This window comes from Marmota flaviventris, chromosome 2 (assembly GCF_047511675.1).
Source record: "Marmota flaviventris isolate mMarFla1 chromosome 2, mMarFla1.hap1, whole genome shotgun sequence".
In the NCBI taxonomy this organism is placed as follows: Eukaryota; Metazoa; Chordata; class Mammalia; order Rodentia; family Sciuridae; genus Marmota; species Marmota flaviventris.
The window spans coordinates 63,336,749-63,350,728 of NC_092499.1; the positions used below are offsets into that span (position 1 = coordinate 63,336,749).

The 13,980-nt window shown below is 45.2% G+C and overlaps 1 protein-coding gene across 12 annotated transcripts in view; it reads right to left on the reverse strand.

The window, feature by feature from the left end:
• Nucleotides 1-13,980, reverse strand: part of Smoc1 (SPARC related modular calcium binding 1) — a 157,033-nt gene that overhangs the window by 25,678 nt on the left and 117,375 nt on the right. For 8 of the 12 annotated variants that reach the window (XM_071607924.1, XM_071607922.1, XM_071607921.1 and 5 more), the window contains 2 exons: nt 11,192-11,281; nt 9,282-9,362 (listed from right to left, as the gene is read on the reverse strand). In XM_071607924.1, the coding sequence (XP_071464025.1) occupies nt 9,282-9,362; nt 11,192-11,281 (171 nt within the window). The remainder of the gene's footprint in view (nt 1-9,281; nt 9,363-11,191; nt 11,282-13,980) is intronic. The other 4 variants (XM_071607925.1, XM_071607923.1, XM_071607920.1 and 1 more) reach the window with 1 other exon arrangement.

The window sequence follows — 13,980 nt, forward strand, 5'->3', positions numbered from 1 at the left end:
GGTTTTGGGTATATATTTGTATCTGGTGAGTGGAGCCTGTTTCCTGATCACCATGATGTGAGCTGCTTCTCTCCACCACCCTCTCCTGCCATAATGTTCAGTCTCACCTTGAGCTGTGAGGGATAGACCCAGCCTTCTACGGACTAAGACCTCTGAAACCGTGAGCCCTCAAATAAACTCTTCCCCCTCTACAGTTTTGCTGGTCAGATCCTTTAGTCACAGCATTGAGAAAGCTGACTAAAACAGAAGGTTAAGGAGTACACGGTCCCTCAAGAGTCTCTGCCCGACCCGTGACCTAGCCTTTGGTATCCTGACCCCACAAGTCTGCAAGCTTCTGACAGCAAGGACTGTGGCATCCTTCCCAATTTTCACCAACCCCCATCCCTGGCACCAGCTCCTCACTCAGAAGAGAACCATGGAGTCTTTTAGGGATAAAGAATTCAGGAAGAGTATTTAGTCCAAGAAGTTTGTTCTAGTCTGATGCTCCAGAGATGGGGCCATCCACTGTGGAATAAATGCCAAACGTTGGGGATCAGACCGCAGGGGCTGAAAAAAGAATATCTGCCCCTTGACTCATCCTGGGAAATGAGACACTCAGCCCTCGGACCATGAGACTTGATTTTCTTAGGGGGCGGGGGGACATCAATAAAAGTCTACCCAGCCTGAAAAATGAGAGACACTTACTTATGTTTCATTGCAAAAGGAATGATCCTGCCAGGCCAAGAATATTAAGGAAAACACTAGTGTCATGTCGCCTCCAGTGACCCTGAAAACCCTTCAAATACCTCCCGCCCACCTCGCCTCTTATCAAAAATGAATGAAATGCTGAAAGATAACCCAAAATAACAAACCATGCATTCGAAATAACCTTTCCAAATCACAACATGTAATGCCAGAGGCGAAAGGAACCATGCACCTCCTGCCTCAGGATTCTCCGGGTCCACATAAGTATGTGGACGGGTGGTGTCATCACTGCCCCCAAACTGCTGGGTGGCTGAAAACTTGGTAGAAGAAGGAACTGCAGAAGCAAAAGGAGGGAAGGTGGGGCCAGATTTTAAGGCACTGACTTTGCTGCTCGGGAAGCGTAAGCACTGGGGCTGGAGATGTGGTACTCAGGAGAGAGGCCCTGCTGGAGTCAGTCATCTCTGGGAGTGATTTATGGGGCATCACTGAGCAGGCCCTTTCTGTTTATTTAGCCACATGGGGTTTTAGCACCTATGGTTTCAAGCCAACTATGTGAAGAAGTTATTTTTCTTACTTGTGGACTTAGCATTTTTTCACAGGAGGAGCTAAGTGGCCTCCGGAGGATCATTTTTCCAAGCACCATTTGCTGTGCTGGTCCTGCCCTTCCACCATGGGCTTTCCATCACCCATGTCACTGAATGCCACTTGGCCTGAGCTAATTCCCAAGCTTCAACACCCATGTGACTTAGAGTTACCCAGGGGTTCTCACAACCCCTGAAGAAGAGGAGAGCCCATGAAACCACCGCTCAGGGCTCCCTTCAGAACAGAGGGCAGACAACTGTCTGAGAAAGGGAGCTGCCAGGGCAGAAAGCAAGTCACAGGCAAACAGAATAAAGTCACTCCCTGGAATTGTGCTCAGGTGTATATGGGGTAGAGCTGGGAGTGGGGAGAACAGAAAGAAAGTTTGCACCAATTTTTAAAATGAAAAAGCTCTTTTCTCCACAGAGTATGCAGTGAAAGGAAGTGACAATGACAACATCATCGTCCAATCAAAAGCTACAGAGAGACTTTGGAGAAGACCTCTGGACCAGGCACCTATTCTGGTTAGCCAGCCAGCCAAGAGAAGAGTCATCTTCGGCTCCACCCCAGATGGGGAATGGGGATGGTATAAAGGCTCAGCCCAGTGGCTGTTCCCAAATGTCAGAGGGCACTTAGGGCATTCAGAGGAAAGATGTCCCAGGAGCCGCAGTTCAGGGTGGAGATACCTGGGCTTCCTTGGTACAGCTAAAAGCAGAAGGAAGTGCCTGTCACTCTACTCCTTCATGCTCCAGCCAAGGGTCTGGAACACTGGGAGATTTCATCAAAGTCAACCACAGCTGGAACACAGGCTGTATAGCATGGCAGTCAAGATCATGCGCTTTGGAGTCAGTGGACCAGGCCCTCCTACTTGTTAACCCTATGACCTTGACCAGTTTACGGAAGTTCTCCAAGTTCCAGGTTCCTTATCTGTAAAAGTAGGGCAACCCTAGCACAGGCTTCACAAGGTCACTGTAAAGATTAGATGTTGTCATATATGTGTCTGGGGGGACAAGGGTGGAACTCTATGGCAGAGCATACGCTTAACAGGTGCAATGCCCTGGGTATGATCCCCAGCACCACATAATATTAAAAAAATTTTTTTAAATTTAATATAACAGTATATGTAAAGCATTTAGCCCAGTACCAGAGTACATAGATAAATGGTAGCTGCTATATGATTAGCTGACCTAAGATAGTGGTGTGTCAGTTACCTGGGAATGTGATCTTTCTGTCCTATCCTTATGCATGACTAGTCTCCTCTATTGATTTCAGCGGCTGACCTAGGAGATAGGGTGATGGGGGCAGTCTGCCCCCAATACAGGCAATATAAAGGGGTACACTAAAGGTGAACTAAAAATATATGTAACTAAGAGTCAGTCTGCTCTTTATTAACATGCCAAAAAAATTCAAGATAATGTCAGTGATAAAAATACTCCCCTCTCCTTGTGTGGGGGCGCCACACTATTAACCTGCTTCCTCTGTCTGATGGTCAGCTCCTTCCTAAATGTTCCTGGGTTGCTTCTCTTACCCTCCTCCCAGCAGAGGCCTTGGCACATAAGAGTTGTTAATGGGCCTGGGACCCTGGACAAAGCCCTCAGGGAGTGTGGGTTCCTGATTTCTCACTGAAAATTAAATAGTGGTATTAGACGACTCCCAGGCCCTTCTCACTCTAAGGGTCTACCGTCTGACCATTCAACAGCACTTTTCAAACTAAGCACTAGTTTAGTGAGGGGGAAGGGGCTGAGTCCGTGACAAGACTGCTGGGGACATTCGAGCTGTCCCCTGGACCTTAGACCTCTTTCTGTAGTCCTGCGACAGGGCCTGCCAATCACACCTACCTGTAGAGTCCCAGGAGCCCCATCTTCAGGCAAAACTAACATTTCCATCCCACATCCTTGATGCAGCAGAGAGCACCCCCTCAGAGGGGTGTTTGCAGGTATTACTGGAAATAGGGCATATTGTTGGGATGAAGTGTCATGGGGGAGGAGGTGTAAGGGAAAATTACAAACCAGACAGCCTGTCTAAACAGCTTCACTCTGCAGAACCTAATATGGCCATGCATGGCTCACCATGGTCTGAGGTGGTCACCGCCTCCTTCCCACACAGATGCCGAACTCCTAAGGGTTAGGGGAGAATGAGATATAAATTCTACAGAGGACATTTCTTCCAGAATGGATTGTCCTGATATAGCACATAAGCATGCCTCTTCTTAACTTTTGCCCCCAAAGTATCACTGACTCACATCCATTCAAGTTTCTGAGAAGTTTCTGTCTCCATTGACTCAGGCCATGAAGCAGGCAGATAGGACCCACCCTCAAAATTAAAAAAAAAATAGGAAAGCTTCACAGTAGTTTTGCAAGGACAAGTACTAAGAAATAGAAGGCTCTATGTTTTTCTAGTTTTTCCTCAGTAATTTTGTTGACCTTGACCTGACAGACTCTGTACTTTAAGGAACAAGAGCTAAAAAAATAAAATAAAATAAAAATTCAGGCAAGGAAGGAAGAGAAAGGCATAAAGGGAAAAGATGAAAGAAATATATTTTAACTTGTCAAAATTAAGTATCATAACTTCACTCTCTACCCCCAAAAAAGGCCAATGTTCTTATAAATTTATAAGGTGTTTATACTATACCCTGCCTACTCCCAAAATCATTTACAAATAAACACAAAATGAGGAGCCTCAAATTAAAGCACAGACCATTCTAGACTTCCAGTAAATGGGAACAAACCAATTACAATACCTGGACAGGATCTGTGATTTCAGCTTTTTAGCAAGAAAAATGTGGTTTTGCTATCAAACCCCCCAAAGCATATAAATTCACCTCCAGAAATAAAACTTTGCTAGTCAAACAAGTCCTCGAGGCTGAATTATATGGTCACCACCAGACTCTTGTCCCAAGCAAACAATGTGGGCAAAGCAGCTGATTTTAAAATGAAGTAAAAATGAGCTGATGGGCTAGGCTCTCTGGGGCCCCCACATATGATTACAGCTTCTCTCGGCAAAGGGGCAACTAGAGAAAGAACGGAGCCTTTGTTGCCATGGGGATGACCACCAGCCCCTGCCCAGCTCAGTCCCACTGGTCACGATAGACCAAGGCACCTGCATGGGATAGACAGGCAGATGCCCAGAAGGTCAGTTAGAGAAATAAATATCCTGGGTTTGTTTTTATATAAATATTTTAAATGCACACAAGCCCAGGCCCGTCCCGGCTGCTAACGTGAGTGGATTACTCATTCTTCCTTCCAATCACGTCATGTGCGAGATTCCAGGTGGCTGTGGGATATTTGCTTACAACGGCTACCGCTGGTTTCCTTGTGAGCTGTTTATTTTTCCAGGCCTCAGGTCATTACATCAGCCCGTGGTTTCTAGGCGGGCCAAGAGTGCAGGTTTGTGGGGTGGGGGATCCAGCCAGGAGGCGCAGTTGCCTCAGTGACCCCAAGCCCCAGTCATAGCAGCTGTCCCAGCAGAACTTCCTGGGAGAGGGAAGAGCAATCCAAATTGTGGCCAATGTACTCAAGGCAGGCCCAGAAGAGCAATGTTCTTAATCTAGCAAGTAACGGCAGGGATGATGGGCACAGTATACCTGTACAGCATCTTGGGTAAAGAGACACTCTTATAGAAGGGGATGGGAGTGTATTTTCATTGCAAAATTAATAAGAAATACACTTCCACCATATGTCGCTGTTAGTGGCTCTATCTCTGGGAGTAGAGTTACCTTGAGTTGCTTCATTCACTGATGTACAGCAGGAAGCTCTGTTGGTCAAGGAGGTGACAGAGGAGAGGCAGGGTCCTCATGGATTTAACTTACATGGCCAGGTTCATAGGGCCATCATTAGATCATCAAAGAGACAGTTAGAAAACCAGGGAGGAAGGAAAGAAAGAGATGGAGACTCCACCAGAGGGCAACAAGCTATGGGGCTTGGGAATGTCATTATGGTGCACATGACTCTATCTCCTGAGAGACTGTACCATCCTGGAGAAGGAAGCACAAAATTTTGTCACATGGAAACAAAAAGACATAAACCATACAGATACAACAAGACTTCCAGTATCTTCATATAGTTAAATCAGAAACCTTGAAATATGAGATGAAGAATTAGATGAAGCCTAACTTGTCTTTTATTTCATCTCTTCACCCTCTTCTTTAAAGAGGTCTTAAAAATATTTTCACCTATAGATAGTTTAAGAAATCCCTTGGTAGTTAATTCCTGATACAAAAGCATATACACACACAAAAAAAAAAAAAAAAAAGAAAGGAAAAGAAAAAACTTCAGCAGTTGTTCACATTTCCTTATAACAGCAGCACAAAGGCTCTGGCTGGTACTCGTCTGTGAGATGTTGCTCCAGAGGTCCAGGGTGTTAGCTGGCCTGGGACATCTTCCTGAATGTAAGACGAATTTGTGGTGTAATGGAGGAAAGGTATTGAGGGTATAAAAATGGAAGAGAAGACCAAAAAGAGCAAATCTCTTGCTGCTGGAGCTTCCCAGGACTCAGAGGCAGCACTGACAATAGCAAAACATGACAAAGCCTTAAAAACAAGGACCAGAACTTCCAGGAGGTGAGCCGGAGACTGGACCCATCTGCAGGCATGTGTGTGGTGTTATTGCCCAACTTAGCAGCCCCATGGAACTTTTCCAACAACAGCAGTCCCCAGGCCAGAAAACAAACCTGGCGTCACAGGGTCTAAGTGTGAAAAAGGATGTTTGGAGTGTAAAAGAAACTGGGATGGCCCTTTTGCCTCTGAGGGATGGCTTAGAAGAGTCCTCACCCAGAGGGGCTTCACCGAGTCCTGCTACAACCTCCCCAGGCTTGCGGCTGACGCTCACCTGCACCCAGAATCTTCCACTAAAGTCTAATGGAAAATGGTCTCAGGTGTTTGACCCCGAGTTTCCAGTCTTCACCAGAGCCAGCTGCCCAGACACGAGTTATCACCAAAGTATGTCTGATTTATTAAGTGAATGGTGACAACATATGAGAAGAGGCTAGCCCAACACCTGGAAATATTCCATCAGAGTAGCCAAGGTTCTGGATCTTTTTTAAAAATCACTAATGGCTTCTAAACTATGTGCCAGTCATTATATGTCTGTTGCTGAATCTTTGAAAAACAAAACTGCAAGGCACTAATTTTCTTTTACATATAAGGAAGCCAACACTCAGGGAGCTCCCAAGCTCACCAAGTCTCACCAAGTCTCCCAGTGGGAAGCCAGCACTGGAAGCCAGCTCTGCAGAAATGTATGATTCCAAAGCCCAGGCTGTGGTTATTTCATGGCCTCTCTCTACTAAATGTGTAAGATTCCCTACCTGTTACCTGCTAAAACCAAACCTCAGGAGGCTTTCTCGGCAACACATTTGTGAGAGCATCCCGCACCAGAATAGGATGGTAAAGCTTGGAAATGGCTAATCTGTGATGACGAAGAGCCTTGTGAGCTGCCTCAGCAGTTTCTGTGCTGACACAGGCTTATCTGGGTGCATGAGGAAGCATCTCAGAAACCACAGACCCTGCTTCTGCTTGATCTACAAAGGGGCTAAGAAACCCGAGTGAAATAACTCCATACACACCCTGCCATCCTGAGGCTTCCATTCAGCCACTCATGTATACTGGAGGGTCAACAAACTTTCTCTGTAAAAAGTCATAGAGTAAATATTTTAGGCTTTGCAAACCACACAGGCTCAGGCTCAGCTACTTAGGTCTTCTTGTGTAGATGAAAACAGCCATAGATAATACACAAGTCAGAGTGGCTGTGTTCCAATAAAACTTCACTTGCAAAATAACCAGGTACCCACTTGCCAACCCCTGCTCTCGGCCTTTGTGGAACCACGTCTTTTACACATAATTACATCAAAAAGACAGCAGACCTTGAGTTAGTATGGCCAGTTGATCATGATAGAGAATGTCTCAGTTTATTAGATCACTAAGATATCAATACCTAATCATTATCTTTGGTCTCAGTCTCTCCCAGAGAACTGTTAGGTCCCCCACAACTGTCCTATACACTCATCTTACACACATTACTGGGACCAACCAGGAAAAATAAAAGTGGCTGGGTCACGCCAATGAAAAGGAGGTAGTTGTACCTGCCTGAAAACCATTTCTCAACATGACCCTGAACTCATCCGATAGGAAGTACGTAGGCAAAGGAGGATGTAAAGCAGAACTTGACATCATCTTTTCATCCTATGCAGAGAATACAGCTCACAAAAAAAGGTATATTAGCTACTCCGACAGTGCTAGTCTAATTTACTGATAATGATCTCTTTCCCTCCATCTTCCCAAAGCAATGAAATGCATTGAGCTGGATTCTATAATAGACAAAATAGGCAGGCAATAAAGTCTTTTTTGCTCACAAAAAGAATGACCTCCACAGAGAAATTAACCACTGATAGATAGAAAAGAATTTATGGAAGCAATTGCTAAATGTGAGTGTTTCAGGAAAAAGGTGCTGTGTGATTCTGAAAGCTCAGCCTCCTATCTACCACTTGGTCACAGAATGAGAATGAATCCCCTCACTGGGAGGCCTGCAGACCTCCCAGTGTCTCAGGAACTAGGAAGACCATTTGCAAATGTTCCCTTCAGCATTAGGTACTATAGGCACCAAACCTACTTACCTTTGACATGTCCATTTTTCTAACAGTAAGGAGAAACAAGAAGATACTTAGAAGCAGACTATCTGATAAATGCTTTGCTTAGGGTTAACAGTGATCACTTATTTCCTGATTAAAGAATTCTCACGATAAGCACTATGATTAATATTCCCATTAGTCCTACCAAGAATTACGATAACACATATACTTATAATTTTTCATGCACTTACTATTTATCATGCAGCCAGACATCAAATACCTTATAGAAACTAGGTTAGTAAATCTTTAATCAGTCTTTTGAGGGACAGATCATGATTCTGTTCTACAGATTAGAACTTAAACCCAGAGGGATTATTTGAGTTGGGATCCCTCACTAAGTGTTGGAGACAGAATGTAAACCCAGGTTTGCTGATTCCAAACCACTGCACTAGTATGGTACAAGGGTACTAGTATGGTACGCAGTCTCCATCCATCTGATACTTTCAATTCTTATCAAACAGTGAACCAGACACATGAAGAGGTATCAACCATTGCAAGTCAAAGGGAAAATCAATCAATGCTTCAAGGATTCACCTCTTGATCTCCAACCTCCTGTGATCCAGCCCCCACACCGCCCCTTGGAGGACAGAGCTGGCACACAGATAAACCCTAAGGAGGCCAATGGCCGCCCACTCATCAGCCAGTGGTCATGGAAAACTCTGCCTGCTGGTTCAAAGGCATGTATCTTTTGTACACAGCCCTTACCATCTATAAGAAAAGAAGACATGGCTAAATTCAACAGGTTACACAAATTATGCAAAATAGTAGTATTTCGTGATCACAAAGAAGGCTAAAGCTGAGAGAGAGAGACTTGTTTCATATTGATGAACATTTAGTCTTTATGAATGGCAAATGAACTGTGTTGACTTTGGTCTTTATTTCAGATAAATAAACTCTACAAATAAATCCTACAGATCTTATCGCCTTTTGAAAATCATCACCTCTCTACAAAGGGTTCAGTCAGCACCAGAATCTGACCACTCATAAGATCCCCCAAAAAGATCAGACCAGGAAAGAGCTGACTACACACAGCTTTTAGAGTCTTAAAAACACATAGACCCAGTTACTCTAGGCTTGAAGTCCAACTTGTTTATGCCCAGGCAGTCTTCTTTCAAATTCTTCTCCATGGCATACAGAAAGTCAACTAAAATACTAAGATATACAGTCAAAACCATTTTTAGGTAAAGGATCAACTACTCATGAAATATGATCCCCTGAGTTGATAATTGAAGAAAATCAAAGTTGTAGGGAATGAACTCATTCAACCTTCTTATTTCACAGATGTAGAAACTGAAGACCAGACAAATTAAATGGCTTAACTAAACCCACACAGTCGGTAAGCATGGAGCAAACAAGGACGGACAGGGTGTGTATATAATCCAAGGAAGATGATTTACCTGAATTTCTTATATTGGTGTTGTTCAGTTTGGAGTCTTTGATTACCAAGTGCTTAATCCATAGGGTAGGAGCTGTGATTTCTGAAAAATAAAAATTATAAAAGACTGTGTGTGAGTCAGGGAGGGTCTGGGTAAAGAAGTAAAAAAGCTTTTTTAAAAAGCCTAAGGCATTGGAAACTTCAGCTAGTTCCCTCATGACATATCCCCCTAGTCCCAAAACCCTCTCCCTTCCTTAAGAAGGAAGCTCCTCTCCCCAGCAGCTCATAAGAGCTAACCAGGACATCCTGTGCTGGGAGGTAGAGTGGTCAGAGTCCAGAGGCACCGAGCCACTCCATCCAGGAATGAAAATATTATCCCAGGAGGTGAAGAACATGGGCCAAGCCAAGTCCCTCTCAGCTGCTTCTCTGGGAGAAGATTGAAAGGGGATAAGTCAACAAACGAACGAACGCCAAACCAACCACAGAGACCATTTCAGAGCAAACAGCTTAGCCACAGCAGATTCAGCTTGCTGAGACTTTGCTCTAAGAGGGAAGAAAGGAAAAGGGCTCACGTGTGTTCCCACCCCCTTTCCCAGGGTCTCCCTAAGCAGAGGCTGAGTGCCTCCTCCATCCAGAGTGCCCCAGGGTTCTTCCGAACTCTCAGAACTCAGGTCACCCAGTGAACAGAGCAGGTGGACACCCAGGACATCCTGAACATTCTGTGGAGAGGTAAGCTCTTCAGTGAGAGTGCTCTCCATTCCCACCCAGTCCTCCAGGACCCAGACTGGCCAATGACCTAGTATCTTTGTGAATCACAGAGACATTTGAATTTTTAGGCATGAACCAACCTACATTCCACCACTGAACCAGTTGCAAAGAATTCACCACTTGCAATCCTCCTCAGAGCTGAGCCTGTGCTAGCAACATCCTTTTTAAATTCTTTGTCCTACTGTCCAGTTTCATGATCCAGGCTTGGATACCCTTGGCTGAGAGCTGCTAAAAGTTTGCGACATAATGTTCTGAAAGCCAAATCTGGTGGTCAGATCATTTAGAGAATTCACGCTGCCATACTTCCTGTTCCTGCCCCTGAGAATCCAGAGTACTCAGTAAAGCACCTGAAGAAGAGAGGCCCTGCATAGCTTCTGGAACGGAGGCCAGACTTCTGCACCCTGGGCCCCTTCTATCCAGTCCCCAGACCTCCAAGGACTTCCATCATCTATTTTGTCACCAGCCACTATTTCCCTTGACCTAGAATTCCCCCTGTCCCAAATGCCTAGACTCAAATCTCAAGGCCCTATATAACACAGCCAAGCCAGCCCCACGCACCCATCTGTTTCCTGATACGTCCTTCACTCTGTCCCCACTGCACTCCCTCCTTGTTCATGCCAGTCCCCTGGCCTGATTCCTCGCCTATGCTTGCAAGATTGAGCTCAATTCTCATCTCTTCATAGAAGCTTTTCCCAGACCACTGCGACCTCTTTCTTCCATAAATGTCTATTACAATAAAAATTGAGACCACAGAATTCAGCACATAAAGCTCTCAAGCGATTGTAGCTATCTTAAGAGCAAAGGGTAACATTGGCATGCACCCTGCTCATCCCCCAGGGGCCTCACACCAAGCTAGGCACAGGGCTAGTAAGCACTGAAGGGACACTGGATGACTTTCTCAGCGATGATTCCCTGCCCTTGGCAACTCAGACTGTGTTTTTGTTGGACATTGGGAGCCAGGCAGGAAGCCTGGGGAAAACAGAGGGCCTTTCCAGAAGGAGAGAGTGTTACCAGTTCCTTGGAGGATTTGCTTACATTGGGAAAAATTAAAATTAAAAAAGAAAAATAATGATAATGCAGCTTAAACAAACATCTACGGTTAAGACTTTCCCCAAATCTTAAATATGTAGGAGGACAAGGGGTAGAAGTAATACAAGGGCTTACCATCTCCATCGAACATGGGCTGGGTCTCCATCGTGGGTGTTGGCTTAGACCCGTCATCTGAATTCAGGGTTAAAAAGAAGTGAAAAGAAACTACCATTATTGAGGTAAATACTATCTACTCTCCAGCACTGTTGAATGGTTGGGGTTTGTACATGGCCCGGCCAAGGCCCAGCGAAGAGACCAAAGAAAAAGAAAAGAAAGAAGAAAAGATCGAGAAAGAAAAGAGAACAGAGAGAGAGACACACACACACACACACAACAGTAAAACCAACCCGGGTGTGTGCTCACCATCCCGGGGGACACACAAATGGACTCGTGGCTTAGGAGGATCCTTTCTATCAACCTGAAGATACCCGGATGACATCATCGTTCTTCCCCACTGAAAAGCCCAACTGATGAGAAGGCAGGAAGGATCACTCTTTCCCCTGCATGCTAAATTGAGGAGAATCGGGACTCCCTGGCACATTTTTAGCTCTGAAACAGCATGCGCTGCAATTCCCTGTAGGAGGTGGGGGCAAACAAAATGAATAGAACCTAACCTGTGAAGCTGCAGACATCACCCTGGTCTTGCTTTGAAATTTCCATTATCAAGAATGGGAGCAGGGAGGGAGCTCCCAGTAGCAAAGTCCTAATGCTTATCGTCCCTAGTGTGGGCAGGTCTTTGTGCACAGCAAGAACTTCTGCAGGTTGGGACTTAGTACAGACATTGTTTATTTACCCTCCAAAACTCATCAGGGCCTCAAAACCTTTAGCTGAGAAAAGTGTTGTTTTTCATTATTGCTCATTTCAGAAGCACTTTTAGACCTTTTTTCCCCTAATCACCTCCTTGAAATTTTAATAACTCACACTATCTATCTGTTTACATACTCTGTGTATGTGTGTTTGTGCTTTATATGCAAAAAGAATAACTTTTTTCATTCCCTTGATGAAGGATGAGAACAGGTATCTTCACCCATCTTGAGAATACATAGTTTAGAGATTTCTCTGTTTTCTCCCTCAGAAGAAGGTTGAATACTATCATCTCCAATGGTTTGATGATTACACCGTTCTTCTCCTCCCAAGATGCCCCCAGAGATCTTTTAGAATGGAATGTGATATTCTCTGAACATTAACTATTTATGGAGAATGCAAGTTCTCAGATAGTCTAGGAGACGCCAGTCAGATCATCAATAATAGCAACCCTCCACCATTTGGAGTTCCCAATACCTCTGGCTAACTTCCCTGCATCTTATCAGGGGAGGGAGTAAGAATACAGAGTCCTGATCTCTTTCTTGTGTCAACACCCTCACCCTTGGAATCTTAAGATTTGAGAGTTATGGAGACCCACACCCTTGCTGAAGGCCAAGCCAACAATTTGACAGTTGTGTGACACCTGACTCCACTATTATTCCCAGGTGCTGCACCAAGACCCAACTCTCCCTAGGCCAAAGATATCTTGAACTGACAATCAACCCCAGGAATGAGATGCAGCAGGAAGAGAGGAGTCGAGGCACGGCACATTGTATCTCCCTCCAACTGAATTGCAAACAGACATTTTTTTGATGCCAAACTGTGAGAGCTTGATCTGGAAGTCATTGAGGGAGAATCAACATAGAACAGAGCCACACAATGTCATTTTCTTTAATAGCATCACTTCCCCTGACTCTATTAACACCTCTTGCCATTGAATTCAATGAGCCACTGAAAGGAGCCTTTTTGCAGCTGCAATGCACATTTGGTTGCTTTTGCTGGATGCAGAGTCCACAGTGTAAATAGCTGGGCACAGTATGCTCAGCCCGTCCTCAGAGAGTCGCTTTACTTCAGGAGTCTCACAGGCTATCAAACTCTCCAAAAGGGACTGAGAATCCAAGTGCAGGATGGTTTATGCAATATTTTAATATTTAACGTAGACATTAAAACCATCCCACATTACAAGAATTGTGTCTCTCTGGAGGAAGATAACTGAAAACATCCTGCCTCTTTCTCTTGCCATCCAGATGAGAGTTGGGGACTGCATTGGGCTCAGACATCAGCAAAGGGGATCTGTACCCAAGGGGAGCAAGGAGGGTTTCCCAAGAGGAGCCACACTCCTGCAGGTAGAGGACTCCCACGTACTGCCCAGACGCAGGTGCAGTAACCCACAGAGCATGAAGCCACATGCAGGGAGTGAATTTCCCTGCAGAATAAGGTCACTGAAGGTGAAGAGATACAGCTGCTCCGCCACAAGGGAGGACCTACATGGAAATCTTTATGAAGTGCGAAAAGACAAGGAGCACAGCTGCCCAGAGCCACCTGTGGGATCCGGCATGCCCCAAAGCCAGGAAGCTAGGCCAAAGCCAACAGGACACTGCGGCCATCATCTCCGGGCACCTGGCTTCTGACTAGCAAACAAGCACACCTCTTCTACCAAGCAGGGGGTCCCAGGCCTGGGTCCAAGGTCCACAGCAGTTCTGTTTCCGGGCAAGCCTTGGAGGAGCACCAGGCCCCACACCAGACCCTGGGGAGAGTGTCAGGTTTGTACATCTGTCCCCGGCCTCCTGATCCCAAGCAGGATCAAACTGTAGTCCCCACGTCACGTCCAGTATGTTGACTAACCTGAGGCTCTCCCTTACTCCCCTGTGCAGCAATATCTCTTCTAAAAATGAAGGACTCCTGATGACCAAGCCTCAGAAAACTCTGCAGGTGGAGAATAAGTTAAAGGCCTACTAAGGGGGTATATAATTCCATGAATGCTGACCACCTTATTTAACGGCTTACTTTTAAAAAATGGATTTACAAAGTTTACTTTTAAAAAACAGATTTACAAAATT